Source organism: Mus pahari, chromosome 14 (genome assembly GCF_900095145.1).
Source record: "Mus pahari chromosome 14, PAHARI_EIJ_v1.1, whole genome shotgun sequence".
Taxonomy (NCBI): Eukaryota; Metazoa; Chordata; class Mammalia; order Rodentia; family Muridae; genus Mus; species Mus pahari.
In genome coordinates, this window is record NC_034603.1 from 38,145,288 (window position 1) to 38,163,098 (window position 17,811).

A 17,811-nucleotide genomic window follows, 5' to 3' on the forward strand; every position below is an offset into this window, starting at 1 on the left:
AAAAAAAAAAAAAAAAAAGAGTAGTTTTTGCCCCATAGTAACACAAGAAGTTGATCACTTTTCTTTGTCAGTATGGCAGGAAGACTGCTTGAAAACATACATAGTAGAAAGGTTTGGAGTGGGGTTCTCAATGTGTGGGTCGCGACCCCCTTAAGGATCAGGGGTTGCCTATGACCATCAGACAACGCAGATATTTACATTCTGATTAATAGCAATAGCAGAATTACAGTTATGAAGTAGCGACAAAAACGAATTTTATGTTTGGAGTCACCACAACATGAGAAACCATATTAAAGGGTCCCAGCATTAGAAAGGTTGAGAACCACTGGTCACCACACTTACAGCTAACAAGTCAGTTTATGACAGTTCAGAGAGCCTAGCCTCTTCCCTTCTTTTGAGTCAGGTTTCCTGATTCAGGAACAAAAGACTTTATTACTCACACAAAGTTTCTCCAAGAGAAAAATGTATCAGTTGGAGTTACATCGCTGTAACAGCGTACCCCAGATAATTAATTTTAAAAGAGGAAAGGTTTATTTTGTCTCTGGGTTCAAAGGTTTCAGTCCATGGTGGTTTCAGTGCTTTGGGCCTGTGCTAAGGGAGAAAATCATTGTAGCAAATGAGCCTAACAAGGCTGCTCACAGCCTGTAGGCAGCAGAGAGGAGGGGCAAGAACAATGTCAGTCAGTAACTCACTTCTGTCCATGAGGCCCCACTTCCTAAGAGTCACTGACTCCCAGTATCAACCTGGCTTTCAGTACTCAGTCTTGGGGACACATTTCATCCTCAAACCATGACACCTCTGCTCCCCAAATACTCATTTTCCATGGCATAATGCACAAGACGTTAAGCCCATCTCCAGGAGTTTTTAAAGTTGGAGAGAGAGCTCCAAGACACAGTTATATGGAGAAAACATTTATGTTCTGAAAGGGAAAAAATGGACAGAAAGGGAGACAGACAAAAAGCAAGGCTGAACCCCCACCAGGTCATATCCAGCCTCGTTGCCTCTTGTCTGTTGTCTAGGATAGCATGATACATGCTCCAAGCAATAGGGCAGATGGGGCTAGAGAGATGGCTCAGCAGTTAAAAGCACTTATTGCTCTTTCAGAAGACCCAGGTTCGAGTCCCATTACCTACCTGGTCACAACCATCTACAACTGTAGTTCCAGAGTATCTGATGCCCTCTTCTAGCCTCTGCAGGCACTGCATGCATGCATGCATGCACACACATATATGCATGTGCACACATATATGCATATGCATGCTTTTGTTACATATCCCCATGGCCATTTTTCTGTTATGTGTCTTACCCTGCATCTTATATTGAGGAGGGTACAAGTGACTGCTTAGGCCCTAGTGATGTAATGGCTCTTGGGATGGTTAAAAAAGAAAAACCATGTCATTGATTTAAATATCCATGAAAACGTCACATGTTGTGAATTGTTATCAGTGAACTGTCTACATGACTTAGCTAAATTTCAACCTCATCCTAGTGTTTGATAACAGGATGCCCAAAGGCCAGGGGTTCCTCCTCTTTTGATGACTTATTCAACTCTGGGTAGCGCTAAAGTGGCTGCCGGAGCAGCCAGCAGATAACCTCCAGGTTCATTATATTCTAATTTCCATCCTAAGTGACTCAACTGCTACAGATATGACAGGAAGTGCCAGACCATCAAGGAAGCAAAGGAGAGGCAAGCTCAAGTTACGGGAATCTTCTCTTGCTCCAGGAAAGGTCATGGACACTCTTCCCCTGGCGTCCCCTCCCCCTACTGTCCTTGTCCCCTTGTCCTGTTTTTTTTTTGACCATGTGATCTGGGAGAAAGGTTTCCTGCTCTATTCAGTGGTCACCTTATGAATGTGCTGCCTGTGTTCAGTTTTCCTTTTGCAATTTGACTTTGAAAACCTCAACAAAGAGCCCTACCCTGAGGGTCCCTTCCTCACTAGGAGTGCTAGCAGCCCAAGTAGCGAACAAACCCTAAATTCTCAAACTATACATTTAAAATCTTTTTAACAGTAAAATATCAATCTGGAGACAGTCAAATGGAAGCTTTCAGCGCTGGCCTCTGCTCCTACATGAAAGAGTGACGAACGCATTGGAGCTGCGTGGCGGAAGGGGAGCGTGGAAAGAGGAGTCAGAGGGACTCTGCAAGTCACCAATACCTTGGACAGGAGCCTGGGCAATGCAGTAGGGCACTAAGCCCTGCAGGAAGCTGCCCACATCACAGGGGAGGGCTGAACAAGCAGATCCCGCTGCACAGATAACACCAATTAGCCAGAGGATAGTCCAACAGTTGTCACAGGCTTAAAGTGAGTTAGGGGAGCTTCCTGGATCCTGCAGTTTTGCCTCATAGGAGAAACTCACATTACCTTCTGATACACTTACACCATCAGAGTCACCGTCAGAATTCAGTTCCCTGGAGGAAGGACAACACTTACACTATCTCCCCCACCCCCCAGGATCGCCACCACACCAGCGTCTGGGACGCCCCTCCCACGTAGACTCAGCAGTATAACCATGACTCCAACATCTCACTTCTGCACTATAGCAGGTGGACATTTCATTTTAGCAGGGATACGGCCACTATTGCAGGTGGACATTTTATTTTAGCAGAGCTATGGCCACTTGGAAGATCTGAGTTATAAAAGACCTGTCCTCTGGGGCTTGAGACTGGTCCTGCATCTGCCACTCCCTCTATTTCAGATGTCAGCCACCCCTTGGCTCTTGTCACTTCTAGGTCTGAGGACACACATTTCTCATTCCCTGTGCTCCTAGGGTCACCAGAGGTCTAGTGGTACCCAAGAGAATAGAAGGAGTAGATATGTCTCTAAGCAGACACACTTACACATATACATGCAACACAGACACACACATACACACACAGTATAGATAAATATAACACACACACACATGTCTTTCTCTCCCACACACAGAGACCCACCCCTGTTGACTTGGTGACATGGCTGCATAGAATATACAAAATAAGGTTATGCGTCTATACGTTTGCAACAAGCACAAGAATGCCAATATTTGAAATACAGTGCCACTCACAGGAGTAGTTAACAGAATGTACCACCATCCTGATAGTAAGGCAGCTGAGAACAAGTGACACAGCACACTATGCCTGATGACTGAAAACTCAGTCAGAACCTCGGTCCTCCCCAACAGAGCAACACAGCCATGCCACAGCCCTCTCTGGAGAACAGCTGTAACAGTTTATTTTGTTTTATTTTATGTATATGGTGTTTTTGTGTCTGTGTACCACATGCATCATTGCCTATAGTGGCCAGAAGAGGGCGCTAGACCCCCTGCAACTGGAGTTACAGATGGATGTGAGCCAACATTTGGGTCCTGAGAATCAAACCCAGGTCCTCCCTCTGCAAGAGCAAACAGTGATCTTAACTTCTGAGCCATGTTCCTAAAAATTTGGTATCTATGGGTTCTGAAAAAGAAACTTGCCTCACACCTTGTATAAAAATTACCTTAGAATGCATAGTAGGAGCCGGGCATGGTGGAGCACGCCTTTAATCCCAGCACTCCGGAGGCAGAGGCAGGCAGATTTCTGAGTTTGAGGCCAGCCTGGTCTACCAAGTGAGTTCCAGGACAGCCAGGGCTACACAGAGAAACCCTGTCATGAAAAACCAAAAAGCAAACAACAACAAAAGAGATAGTTAAAGAATTCTCAGACTTAAACCAAAAAAAGCACAATCTATACAATGAATAACGAATAAACAAACTGCAGAAAATTAAAAACTTCAGCCGCATGAGGTGAAAGGGGAACCCAGTTGCCTCCTGGAGACACTGTATTCAAGCTGCATTCCACCCCAAGTGATGGTGAGCTTTTTTTTTTTTTTTTTTTCCAAAATTAGACAAAGAAATACAATTGAAGCACGAAAATAAGAGGAAACTGAAGTTAATACCAGGAAACAAAACAATAAGAATGAGCGTAATGAAGCATTTTAAACTAAGACAAGAATACTAATCTTTAAATCTGTTTATTTTAAAAATTTTGCTTCTATTTTGTAAAACTCCAAGCAAAATTTTGCAAGAAGAATCACAACTATGTACATATTTTTTTTTTGTCCTTTTTTTTTTTCCTTAATTACAGTAATTCTGTTACTGGGGGGGGGAGGTTGGAAAAATACTTATAATTTAGTATTAACTCTTTTTTGCTTTTTAGACATTTGAGATTGTTACGTTGTTTTTCTTACACCGGTTAAGAGAAAAATATAAACCACCTGGTGCGGAGAAGCAGGCACCAAACCCCATGCTCCACCGGAGTTAGTGTCTATTGCTTAAAGAGAGCGCCCTCTAGAGGTTATCTAGTGAACAGCAACAAATGACATTTGCGGTGAAACCTGTGATGAACTTGTGACTTGGAATTCTTTCCATAGGTGAATGACCGCCATGTTGCAGAACTGCACCCGAACTCTCAGAGTTCCCGTCCCAGAGTTATGTAAAATGCTGCCTTGGCAGAGCGTACAGACAGAGCGAAGGATTGTTCAAAGTCATCTCAAAGTAATCTAATCAAGATTACCAAAGTTTTCTTGAGCCTAATATAAAAGAACGAAAGATATAGAAAAAAAAGCAAACCATAGAAGTCCCATAGAGTCCATCAATCCACTACTGGGCTTATGTTCTATTAAATTAAATAGGACCTCGAAGGGCTATTTAAGCACCCATGTTCATTGTAGCATTATTCACACCGGCCACGAGGTGGAAACAAATCAGATGTTCCTCACTAGGTGAAAAGATAGTGGTCTGTATGGAACAGAACAGAGGGACCCGCCTCTCCCTTGGGCTAGAGCAGAGGTAACGTGGAGAGCAGTGGTTCTCGACCTATGGGCTGTGGCAGAGGCAAACAACCCCTCTCTGGCAGCTGGCAGGACCGCCCTCATGGCTGCCACAGATGCCTGGGGAAAGCTACACTAAGACAACAGATGCTTGCTGATGAAACTGCCTCCCCCCCCCCCCTCCTCAAAGCACGTTTCTAGCCATCCCATCTTGAACAGCTCCCTCTGGCCTTTCTGCCACCACAAGCCTTTGTGGTCTGTGGCAGCCATTTTCATCCAGGCCAGAGGGAAAACACTTCCTCTGGTGGCCTGCCGTGAAGGACTGCAGGTTTGCTTCGCACTTTTTTTTCTGATACTCTTTTTGTTTTAGTCGGCAAGAAGTATGCCTCTCTCTGACATTGCAACATTAGGCTCAATGAAAAGTTCCTCTCAGTCTTTGCCTACTCATGCTTTTTCGTTTTTGTCTTTATTATTTTTTAGATTATCATATAGTTTCAACATTTCTATCTTCCCTTTCCGCCCTCCAGGACCTCCCATCCAGCCCTCCTTGATCTCTCACATCTTCATAGCTTCCTTTTTCATTAATAGTTATTACATGTGTAATATATATGTTTCTAAAATAACCTGTCTGTCTCTATAATGTTACATGTCTGTTTTCAGGTTTGACCTCCTGGTATTGGATAACCAATTAATTAGTGTGCTCGTCCCTGGAGAAAAGTATTTATCTTTCTCTTAGCATTTCCTAGTTGCCTGTAGATCTTTGTGTAGGGTTGTTCTTATGCCCAAAGGTAAGTGTAGTCCTTATCACTCATCAAGAAGAAATACATATTTGCAACAAACAGAGGTCAAAGTTCAGAGTCGAGGAACCCAGTCCCAATGAATGCATTAAAGGTGGATCTTTTTTAAAGATAGTATTTATTTTATCCATGTAAGTACACTGTTGCTGTCTTCAGACACACCAGAACTAACACAGATCTGACACATCAGATCCCATTACAGATGATTGGGAGTCACCATGTGGTTGCTGGGAATTGAACTCAGGACCTCTGGAAGAGCAGTCAGTGCTCTTAACCGCTGAGCCATCTCTCCAGCCCCTAACGGTGGGTCTTTTCACCTCAAAATATTTAATTAAGGGGAAAAAAATCCCTCACAGCTGTACCCAGCAAGTGGGTTTTAGTTCATTCCAGATGCAGTCAACTTGACAACCAAGCGTAGCCAGGGCTGACAACAAGACTATAGCTACTGTTTTTTTTTTTTTTTTTTTTTTTTTTTTTGAGACAGGGTTTCTCTCTGTAGCCCTGGCTGTCCTGGAACTCACTTTGTAGACCAGGCTGGCCTCGTACTCAGAAATCCGCCTGCCTCTGCCTCCCGAGTGCTAGGATTAAAGGTGTGTGCCACCACAGCCCGGCATCTACAGCTACTGTAAAGAACCAAGAACACAGCACCCTAGGTCTGGAAGGCAACATACCGGCTGCCAAAGGAACTCCATGTCTACATCTCACCCAGGGCTGCAAAGCAAAGAAGCGCCATGTTTGCATTTGACTGCAGCTGTCCAAGGGCTGCTTAGAACAACAGCTCTCACTGGCCATTAGGTGTCAGGCCATTAGTAACTGGTGCCTAGAACAGTAGATGTCTAATCTCAATATTTTGAATTGTAAGCCTCTAGTTTCTAATGCCTGCAATTCAAAGTCTCTCGTTTTTCAAGATTTGGCGCTATATGCCTGTCTGCCAGCTAGCTGCCTAGCACTCCAGGGCCCAGGGCTACCAACACTGCATGAACCACTTACTGCCAGCACAGGGTTCCCATCCAAATAGAGCAAAAGAATCCCATCCTTGCCAGGCATTGGTGGCCCACGCCTTTAATTCTAGCACTGGGAAGACAGAGGCAGGTGAATCTCTGTGAGTTTGAGGCTAGCCTGGTCTACAGAGTTAGTTCCGGGACAGCCAGGGCTACACAGAGAAACCCTGTCTCTAAAAAAAAAAAAAAAAAAAAAACCAAAAACCCAAAACCCAAAACCAACCAAACAAACAGCCCCATCCTACTCACTGGTAATAAATGCACAGAATGGATTATCATTCCACATCTATAGGAAGGAAATCCTTTCACATTTGTCTACAGGAATGAACACCGAAGAAACTCCACAAAGACACTCTGCTAAGTGAAATAAGCCAGTCACAAAAAGAATACGAAATGATGGTGCCCAGGTCTAAGAGAGAGTACGTCACTGTTCCGTTTCTGTTTTGCAAGACTGTAGGGTTCTGTAGACTTACTGCAACCATCTCGAATACGGTCAACATCGCTGAGCTGTACTGTTGAACTGGCCAGGGCTGCAGACTTCCCTAGCCTGTGGGTTGTGAGTTCACTTCTCTGGTTTGATGTAATCCCGTTTGTCCATCTTCATGTCTGTTGCCCTTATGACCTTTCAGCGCCATATCCCAGAAGTCTTTGCCCAGACCAATGTCATGAACGTTTTCCTGTTTTCATGCAGCAATTTCATAGTTTTAGGTCCCGCGTTTAAGTGTTTAGCTTGTTTTGAGGTTTTTTTGTTTGTCTTTTGGGGAGGGGGTTGCGTGTATGTGTGTGTGTGTGTGTGTGTGTGTATGTGTGTGTGTATGTATGCAGTTGCATACACATGTTGTGTGCACGTGTGTGGAGGCAGAGGTTCACACCAAGCATCTTCAGGAATCCCTCTCCACCTTACTTTTTGAGCTAGCATCTCTCACTGAACCTGGATTTTGACAAAACTAGCCGGCAACTTCCTGCTCATGGACCCATCTTCCCGGTTCGCCTTTCCTTTGGTTCTCCCAGCAGCTGGTGACCACTCCCTTTTTCCTACGGGGATGATGAGGTCACATAGTCTCCTTTTCACTGTGTGCCTGCTCACTCCATGATTTAGTAGAGTGCCCTCTCCTTCTAGGCTGTTTTGCTGCTGTAAGTCATGGACTTCACCTCTTTTCATGGCTCACACTCTCCCATCTTACTTGGGCACCATGTTTCATCCATCTGCCCATCCATCCATCAGTGGATGGGCCCTTGCGTCATTTCCACTTCTTGGCCATTACAGATACTGTCAAGATAGACAGATGACTCCAGATGTCTCTTCAACATAAGGATTCCTTTCCTTCACATCTATGCTGAGTGGTAGGATTGGTATAACATACAATAATTCTATTTTAGATTTTTTTAATTTTAATTTATTCTTTGACAGTTTCAGACATGTATAATACAGTGCCTCCCTGCTCTCTTCCATCCCTTAAAGCTTCCTCCCAACAACTCCTCCTCCTACATTCTCTTTTCCTTTTGGCTTTGTTTTGTGACCTACTAAGTCTCACTCGGGCTGCCTGTGTGGGTGTGGGTGAGGTGCATTGAAAGGTGCCTTTTTCTTTCATTTATACCAGTACTTACTTTTAAAACTATTTTATTCCTTTATTTAATGTCTGAGTGCTCTGCTGCATGTACACCTATGCTGGGCTTGTGTAGAGAGCCGTCACACACACACACACACACACACGCACACGCACACGCACACACACACACACACACACACGAACTCTGTTAGCTTAGAGAGAACGACGCTTGTCAGTTCCAGCATCTTGAATACTCCCTTTGCGTCTTGTAGTCCTTGGCTTCGGCTGTGACACTAAACTTGACTCTATTTTGAGTTATTGTTCTAGCTGGTTAGGGAGAGTTCTGCATGTGGACAGCCCAGTTTTCAAGCTCCATTTGTTAGAGGGGATGCCCTCTCCCGAACGCCGTATCCACGCTTTGTCTAGAGCAGTTAGCCGTGCTCTGTGGTGTTCTATCCCAGTGGCCTACATGCCTGTTTTGATGTCAGTACTATGCTGTTCTGACTACTATAGATTCATAGTATATACTATGAAGTCCGTGTAATGGCTCCTGCTCTCTTTATTTAGTATATTCAGAGTTGCTTTTGCTTTTGTTTTGTTTTTGTGATGCCACAAGAGAGTTTTTAGAATTGTTGGTTTTGTTTTTGAGAGTTTTATAATTGTTTTTTCTAATTTTGGGAATAATGTCAATATGAGTTGATATTTTGATAAAGATTGCACGGGTGTTTTTAATGACGGTGATTTTTCCAATCCACGAATCTGGGATATCTTTCCATTTTGTCATGTCCTCTTTATTATTCCTCAGTGGTGGCCACTTTTACCTGTACAGATGTCTCAGGGAAGTTTATCTTTGGAAATGGGATTGCTCTGTTTGCTTCATTTCCAGACAATTGACTACTGATAACCAGGTGCCATGGATTTGCCTGTGTGCTGCAACCTGGCTACACTTGTTTATCATTTCTAATAGGGCTGTCTTTGCTAAAGCAAAGGCTTGTGTCACCCGCTAACAGTGACAGGGAGACGTCATGGAAGTCCTTTGCTCTTTTCTTTCCTCCTGCTGGGAATGTTCTTGCCAGCTTTCTTCAGTGCCTGGGACTGGGCTGGAAGGTTTGTTTTAGTGTTGGCAGAAAGGAAGGAAATGAAGAGGAAGCCTTATCAAGGGTCTTGGGTAGGGGCTGAGGAGTGAGATGCAGTCTGAGAAGAGATCGTGGCAGTTGGATGCTGAGCTAGGAAGTGTGACTTCAGTGCAGGCGGCCAGAGGGATGTGTTAACTGAAGATTTAGAGAAGTCTAAAGTTAAAATCCAGTGTTAAAAGCCATGATCATCAGTTCCACTGGGTCCAGGCAGCCACAACAATGCCATGAGTGTATGTATGTACAGTTTAAGGAAACCTCACAATGCCATGAGTGTATATATGTACAGTTTAAGGAAACCTCACAACNATGCCATGAGTGTATGTATGCACAGTTTAAGGAAACCTCACAACTATGCCATGAGTGTATGTATGTACAGTTTAAGGAAACCTCACAACAATGCCATGAGTGTATGTATGTACAGTTTAAGGAAACCTCACAACTATGCCATGAGTGTATGTATGCACAGTTTAAGGAAATCTTTGAGGAAGAGATTTTTTGTTTTATTAATGTATAAACCATATCTTTTTGGGAAGAGAAGTAGGTACCGTGGATTCAAGACTAAACAAGCACATAACTGGGGTCCTCCTAGAGTTAGGGTAGCTAAAACACAACAGGGATGATCAATGTGCACTCCCCAGGGCTGTGTGGTGGGAAGCTGTCTATTCACCAGAGGGTCTGGTCAAGGAGGTCAAGACTGTGCAGACACACAGGGACAGCAGCCTCCTCTGGGGCTGAGATGAGCAAGGCCTCTCAGATGGTCACACTGTTTTCCACCAGGCTGGGTCGGAGGTACTCATAGGGCAGGTCCAGGTTTGCATTCCGGACCTCAATCTCCTCGTCCATGATAGCCAGCTCCTCTTGGAATTGCCTCAGCACAGCCCGGGGCCCAGGGTCTGAGAAATACTCCTCTTTATGCTGCCCCAGGGCCACCTAGGAGAGGGAAAACAAGACAGCCTGGGACCTTGGGTCTCCTTCAGGCAAGAATATGGCCCCTAGGTCAAGCTGTCTTCCCCAACCCCAGGTCAGGACCCAGGCATCTGTGCCTCACCATGACAGGCTGGCGTCTTCCAAGGAACTTGGTGAACGTTATCTGCATCCGTGCCTGCTGGAGGCAAGGCAATGCGTCCACGATGTCCCTCTCCGTCACATCCTTGGAGATGGGTGGGGGCTTCCGCATGGTGCATGGGCCATTTGGGATCCAGGCATACCAGTCCAGCTACAGGTAACAGAGTCACTCAGGAATTCAAGCTGACTGCCCAGACACTTAGTGCTTCTCCCCATCTCCTTCATCCCAGAAGCCCGGGGAAGCCATCACACAGATTACCTGACCCAGATGTGTAGATGCGTGCTGACCAGTGCATGTGAAGATGCACATAGTGACAAAGCGGCACAGCTCAGCCCGGGACTGTAAGGACAGGGGGAACCTGGGCAAAATAAAGAGAGGAAGAGTTGAGACCAGCATAGGAGGCAGATCTCAGGCAGGCAAAAATATCTGGAGATACACAAAGGCCTTGTTCTGGTCATGGCCTCCAGGTCCTATGGCTCACACATAGTGTGTGCTCCAAAACTGATGTGTGATGGAGACCATTATGGGAAACCACAACCAATCAAAAGGCTGAGTTGTGGAACCCAGTCCCAGTGGATACATCTATAAATACAACTCCCAGCCTACGGCTCAGGGGTCTTTCCGAAGAAGGAGCAGAAAGATTGTAAGAGCCAGAGGCTCAGGGAGTTTGTGTGAGACTGTGTCTCCTAGTGATGTCAGAAACTACACCCATGAGGTCTCACCAATATGGCTTCCTAAACATGGGCGGACCAAGGATGACAATGGACATGGCAGGGGAAAGACCAGAGGCCTCATCCCCACGCAAAGGCACCTGAGGAACGCTGAGAGATGGAGAAACAGCCTTCCCCAGGGAAGAGCGCACCAACCGGGCATCCAAATGGGCATCCCCGAAAGCCAGAGGCATGTAACATTACACAGGCTGAACAGGGTGCGTTTATATACTTAAGAACAGATTGTGTGATTGTGTGTGTGTGTGTGTGTGTGTGTGTGTGTGTGTGCATGTATAGACATATATGTATATAACAACAACTAATGAAGAGGGTGTTATGGATTTGAAGGAGAGCAAGGAGGGTTTCCAGAGAGGAAAAAGAAGGAAGGAAAGAATCCCAAAACATAAAAAGTACTAATTAATAAAAACAAATAAATAAAACTGATGTATAAAGGACGGGCCATGGAGCTACCAGAAAGGGTAGGGATGGATAAGGGGAAATATCCAAGAGAGACAATAGATCTGGCTCCGTGTGCATGAGGAAAGAGAATTCTGTGGGAGGATGAGAAGGCAAAGGAGCTACAGAGTCCAAAAATGATCATTAGGGCTTCTGGAGGCCCGGTTGACACCCAGGGAAGTAGTTCATAGAACCAGATGTGGACTGTTAACAGATGTGTGGGCAACGGCACAAGGAGGACCCTGTGCCTTACCCTCGGTCCTGGGCCCCAAGCAGTCCGATCTCAGTGACCTCTCGGCACCAGACCTGCAGCTCTGGGTCATCCATCACATCTCTGTCATTCCTGTAGAAGAGCTCAACCATCCTTTCCACATACCTGTTCCCCAGAGAAGACAGCACTCAGCCTCATTCCAGGCAAGGGCTTTTGAGACCTGCTCCCCCTGCCCCCGGTGACCCCCACCAATGCTGCTCTCACCGGCTGATGATCTCCCATAGCCTGAGGGCATCTTGGGCATACAGAGAAGATTTCACACCCAAGAGTCCACGATCAGCCAAGTCATCCGGAGGGCAAAAGGAGCGGTAGGTCAAACACGACGTGGCTCTCTGGAGAATGTCCACATGGCCTCCGCTCCCTGTGCTCACCACCTGAGGACAAACCAAGGTCAAGCAAGCCAGGTGACAGAGTGGGGAGATTAGGGAGTAGAGGCCGTTCAAGTATGAGGCGAGAGAAGGACGGCCCTGAGCTTGGGGGAAGACTATGTGAGGGGAACACCTTTGAGAGACTTCCAACATCGAACGCCCCCTCCCTCTTCATCCATCCCTTTTCCATACCAGGTCAAAAATTCCCCACTCAGAGACAAGATTATTCCGTGCCAGGGTGTTGATCTCCATGGTGTAGCGGAAGTGGGGGGCAAGGAGCTGATTGTGAGGAAAAGAAACGAGACATGGTCAAACCCCAGAAATGGCAGGGTCCATAGGGCATGGGGAATGAGACGCCCCGTGATGAAAAAGAAGGGAGAGAGAAATATCTTCCCAAAGTCCTCTAAGGTCAAAGGGTCAGGGTTTTACTACTTATTTGCATAATTTTGTGTTTGCTATCAGAATCCTAGCAGTCATTGATCTCAAACCACAGAGTCCGGTGGGAGCCCTGCTTTAAGCTCCTCTCCCATTTGCCTTGACAAATTCTCTCTCTCTCTCTCTCTCTCTCTCTCTCTCTCTCTCTCTCTCTCTCCCTCTCCCTCTCCCTCTCCCTCTCCCTCTCTTTTTCTTCCTCCCTCTCTAAGTATTTAATGCCCTGCAGAAGAAATTTCTTCCTTGACCCCCACCTCCCTTCCCTTCCCAGAAGAACCCGATCTCTCACTTCTCCCTCTCAGGGAGCTTCCGGAGGAGTCTCTAACTCCTCAACTCACAGATCCCACTCAGCGGACAACCAGACTCCCAGCATCTCTGCTTCCCCGACAGCCTTGTCAACAAGGTAACCAATGACGTCAGGATTAACAAAGTATTCTCCCCTGCAACTGCGCTGACACAGAGCGGAAAGCTAACCCCTTCCCAGAGGGAAGGAAACCGCCTTTCACTTCAAACACTTTCTTCTCTGGTGCCAGGAACTCACTCTTTTGTCCTTCCCCAACCTCACTGGACGTCCCCTCTCTATTGCTCTACCTCTTTATACAGGGTGGGGCTGACTAGAATTCTGTCTCAGGCTCAATGTGCTACCGTGGCACCGTGCCTAGAGAATTTCCTCCAGTGCCATGAGCTCAGCTACTTTTCTCTCCAGCTTCACTGGAATCCAAACCTCCAACCCCTTTCTCATGCATCACCATCCTCCACTGATGTATTCAGAGAGATGTCTACAAGGACACGGTCAGAGGGGAGCCCTGGGTTCTCCTCTCCAAGTCTTTCTCATCCTCTCCCACTTCCTGTCAACATGCTAATCACCTTCTAATTAATATTTCAGTAATACCTAATATCCAACATAACCCTCACCCCTTTCCTCCCTCACCACTACAGAGCCCTCCTTCTGAAATGTCCCTCCACTTCCCTACCCACCAGACAACCCCATCACCGTGTAAACTCCTGTGTAAACCGTATTCTTACTCTGCCCCTAGCCCATAGCAAGAGCATGCCTTCAGGGTTTCCGTAGCAGAGTTTCTGGGTGTGCCCCTGTATACTTGTACAGAGAGACTAAGACAGCTGCTTTGCCTTCTATGCCAAGAGCAGATCCTGAGTGGATGCTTCCTGATAAGTGTGAACTTCAGACAGCAGATGCACAATGACAGACACCCTGACATACCTTGTATATAGGGTGCAGGCTGGGTAAACTCCTCATTGTGGCCACAGAAATAACCTCGGCCATGAGGTGTCCCCTCAGCAGATGTGACTGTAACTGGTGCAGTTGGAAGTCTGAGCTTCGGACCCAGATCTTGGCCAGGAGCCAGGCCATGGGGGGATCTGAGGGCAGGAAGAGCAGAGGCGGGGGACCTCCGTGTCGAGGTGGCTGGAGCTAGACCAGAAGACAGAGAGAGAGAGAGCAGGAGCTGAGGACCGATGTGTCTAACACCCTAACGAGAGTCAGTGTTAGGAAAGACCCGTGGTTCCTCGCACCTGGATGACCATGGGTAAGAGCCTCCCGTCCGGCTGTAGCTTCAGCATAACCAACGGGGCGGTCACATATTGCTGCTTAAAAATGATGATGTTAGGCTTGACCCCATCCAGCAGGGAGAAATCAGCTTCGAACAGAGATCCAGCCTGTGGGAACAGGGCGCATGCACAGATAAAGAGGCTGGGGTCAGGTCAGATCCCGCCTTTCGTTCACTTTGCCAAAGGGGGTCCTCCTCTCTCTACCACCCAACAATTTTACACTAAGCAACTGATCTCCCCAGAACTGATGCCCTGGATGTACCGGTTGATGCTTGAGCCTCCCTGAGTTAAACGGTAAAGGAGATAAGACTACATCAATTACAATTTTCAGCCACAGGTAATTCTGTCCCCCTCAGCCCCCCAACATTTGGCAATATTTTTGGTTGTCACAAAGGATGTACTACTGGCATCTAATGGGTAAGCGGCAAGAGATATTACTAGAACATTACTGTGTAGGAGAACACCCTAAAAGAAAAGGATTATATAGGTCACAACCATGGCATCGCTCCAAAGTTGAGAAACTCCAAGTGCTGATGAAACCTGTCACCAATTTGTATGCTAACCTAAAAAAACAAAACAAAACAAAACAAAAAAACCGTGGGGATGGGGTTGGGTGCATAAGCTAAACAGAGGCAGCTCAGCACCTTGAGCTCCTTCTCCAGCTGGGTCTGTAAGTCTTCCATCCCTGGAGGCAGGACCAGCCGTGCTGGAATGCGCGTGGACCGCCGCAGGAGCATGGGGTTTGCACCGTTGAGGAACTGGTACCCAAAGAGAGCATCCTCCTTCCAGGAACCACGGACCCGCTCTGAAGACATCCGTTGAGAACACAGTGTGAGCTCTAAATGTGTCCTCCAGCCAGCCCATCATCTCCTGCCCTCTCTCCCCAGTTCTCTCGGATAGCTGGGTTGAAATTCTGAGTAAGAGACTTTAGGAAATTGTGGTAACTGACCGGGTAGAGCAGTCTTTGTATGTGGAAATACTTTCTGGTAATCTTCCAGTTTTTGTACACGACTTACAAAATCTAGAGTCCCCTTAATAGCAAAGTTCTTCAACCTATGCAAAGAACAGCGTGCAAGAAGATCAAGAAAGAGCCCACCTTGCAGCTTAAGGCGAAACTGCGCAAACTCAACCAAGTACTCACTCTTTGACCAGAGAAAGGGAAAAATCTAAATCCTTTTCCTTCATGAATCTCTGGTTCCTGGGGAGGTCCCGTTCAGTACTCCCTGCTATAGGCAGGATTAATCCCTCCTTCCAGGAGCCCCACCTGGGGAACAAATACGGAGTCTTACATGAGGCAATGGGTTTGGAGGCTCTGGAGGGCGATCAACGGTTTTCTTGAACTCACCGATACACATTCCTTCTGTTCTCCAGCTCCTGCTCTCGATACTTCCTAAACAGGTTCTGAGTGTCATCGGCTACCTTCAGGGCTGGGAGAAGCAGGCACAAGCATTTGCGTCCTCTCAGGACTCCTCTCTGTGCTTTCTCTTCTCTCCCCCCCCCCGCTCCGCTCTATCTCTAATCTTTTTCTTTAATTTATTTCATAACAAGCCCAACGACCTCCTGCTTCCTTCAGTGGCACCGCCAGAGTCCTCACCAGTGCCCTCGGTTAGGCAGATAGTCTCCTTGTCCTGCACCCAACTGTAGCAGGGGAAAAAGGCTTCTCCTTGGGTTCCAGGGCCCTGCACAGTGATGCTCTTGCAGAACCAGTCAGAATCCAATAGGCTTTTCTGTTTTCGCAACTTCACCGCCAGGAGGCGCCCTAGATGCAAGGGGACGTCGACCTCCAGCTCTGTCTTCTGTGGGATAGGACACAGCTCCTAAGCAAGTCTGAGGTCCTCTGGGAGGGCAGCGGTGTCAGGGAGCCCTCGGAGAAGCTTGGCTTCGATTGTCCTTCTAAGAAGCACTCAAGGAAAGAGACCTGAACCGAGTGGCGTAGAGGAAGGAGGGGCGCTCTGTTGGGCTCTAGGCTCCTCTGTGCACCTGCTGCGCTCCCCAGCGCTGTCTCATATCCACCCCTCTTTCTGCCCAGTCCCTCTCTCCTATTCCTTTCCCAGTCCCCTTTCCTCGCAGTCAGTCCATCACGCCTGGATCACCTTCTCAGTGGTTCTCTGGGATCAGGCTTCCTCCCTTCCCCACAGTCCCCAGGACCCCTGCAGAGTCCCAGATTCCCGGGTCTCTAAGAGCCCACGCAGTGGCCGGCACTCACCCTTCCCAGCAGTGGCCGCAGCTGCTTCCCAAGGTCTGCCTCACCATGCTCACCCACCAGCCACAGGTTGGTGGAGCCCGCAAAAAACGAGTCTCCAGTGAGCACGAGGATCTTGTACTTGACCATCTCTCGCTGATCCTCTAGAGGGACCTGGGAGAAAAGCTGCTCTTATGAGGATCTGCGAGGCTGCCTCCAGAGAGTCACACCTGGACCAGAGTTTTGGTGTATTTGAGTTGCTCCCGCCCACTCAGGTCCCTCCCCCACTAAGGTGCAGGTATCTGATTCCCACTTTTGCTGTCTCTAGATGGTTTGCCAGCAGTATCCAAAAATTCATTCCTACCTTGTTTTCTTAGCAAGGGCTTCATGCCCAGCCCTGAGCTAAGCACAACAGCTAGCTAAGTCTCACGCCCACCCAATTTCAGTGGAAAACAAAGAGCAGCAGGCAGTGATGAGAGAAAGGCTTTTGGGTGGGGCGCGCTTTTCCGCGGAAATGAACTTGGCATCTTGGCAAGAACAGAGGTTTTTTGTTGTTGTTGTTGAGGACAGGTGAAGTAGAGGTGTTCGTTGCTCAAACTGGAGAGCCCGCGGGGGGCGTTTGGAATTTCCCTATAGTCTTGAAGTTTCCATTGGACCTCCCTGAAACCTGATCTTTGAAGACAAGGCTTTAGGCTGAGCACCCACACTGTGGACAGACTGCGGGGAAGGGGGCAGGAGAGAGGACGCTCTTCAGGACTAAGTCTTCCCACCACATCTCCCAGAGTTCGGCCCCCCTTTCTCCTCAGAGCGAGTACAGCTCAGGGCTACACCTCTCTGTCCTGTGACACTCCTGCCGACCCTATCTCTGCCTCAGTCCCTGAATCCACAATGGGTTTTGCTTAAGAGCTAACTACTCTTGCCTCGTGGTCCAAGAGTCAGTCAAAACACGTGGCTAAGACCTGAATCTAAAAGTATAGATGTACTTTCTCGGACAAACCATCGGGGGTTGTGTGTGTGTGTGGGGGGGGTGACTTGCCATTAATTTACAGTGGAGCGGGTGCTTGAAGGATCTTGCAGAACAAACACTAAATGCGACGTGTCTAGTTCTTTACCAGTTTTCTCTCAGCCTTTCCTGTTTGTTTTTGGAGACAGGCCCAACCTGTTTCTTGTGTTCCTTTCACTGTCCTCTTTCCTGCAGTCAGTCCACAGTGTCTGACCCCATGCCCTGACCCAGTTGTTCTCTGGGTTCAGGCTTCCTCTTCTCTTCCATGTGTCCAGGACCTCGGCAGAGCCTCAGGTCCCCAGGTCTCTGCGAGCCCAGCTGTGGTCCTGCACTCACCCTTCCCAGGAGGGCTGAGACAGCCCTGGTTGTCCTGGAACTCACTCTGTAGACTAGGCTGCTCTTGAACTCAGAGAGATCCATCTGACTCTCTGCCTCTGCCTCTGCCTCTGCCTCTGCCTCTGCCTCTGCCTCTGCCTCTGCCTC

The 17,811-nt window shown here is 47.5% G+C and overlaps 1 protein-coding gene across 1 annotated transcript; it reads right to left on the reverse strand.

Annotated features, from left to right (window-relative positions):
• Window positions 1–9,753: 9,753 nt before the first annotated feature.
• LOC110332037 (arachidonate 12-lipoxygenase, epidermal-type) lies at window positions 9,754–16,551 on the reverse strand. Its single transcript, XM_021212981.2, has 14 exons — window positions 16,350–16,551; window positions 15,738–15,939; window positions 15,489–15,570; window positions 15,285–15,407; window positions 15,093–15,196; window positions 14,788–14,948; window positions 14,108–14,251; window positions 13,797–14,006; window positions 12,335–12,421; window positions 11,979–12,148; window positions 11,757–11,879; window positions 10,596–10,695; window positions 10,320–10,487; window positions 9,754–10,201 (listed from the first exon to the last, which is right to left on the reverse strand). Exons 1-14 carry the CDS (start codon window positions 16,473–16,475, stop codon window positions 10,022–10,024), a joined length of 1,980 nt encoding a protein of 659 aa, XP_021068640.1. The 5' UTR covers window positions 16,476–16,551; the 3' UTR covers window positions 9,754–10,021.
• Window positions 16,552–17,811: the final 1,260 nt, after the last annotated feature.

Excerpts from the sequence above, each read along its gene's own strand:
- LOC110332037 (XM_021212981.2), bottom strand. The coding sequence starts at position 16,475 with ATGGTCAAGTACAAGATCCTCGTGCTCACTGGAGACTCGTTTTTTGCG. Across the intron at positions 14,007-14,107 it reads TCTTACCCATGGTCATCCAG|CTCCAGCCACCTCGACACGG; the intron begins GTGCGAGGAACC and ends CTTCTGGTCTAG. Across the intron at positions 12,422-13,796 it reads GCCTGCACCCTATATACAAG|CTCCTTGCCCCCCACTTCCG; the intron begins GTATGTCAGGGT and ends CCTCACAATCAG.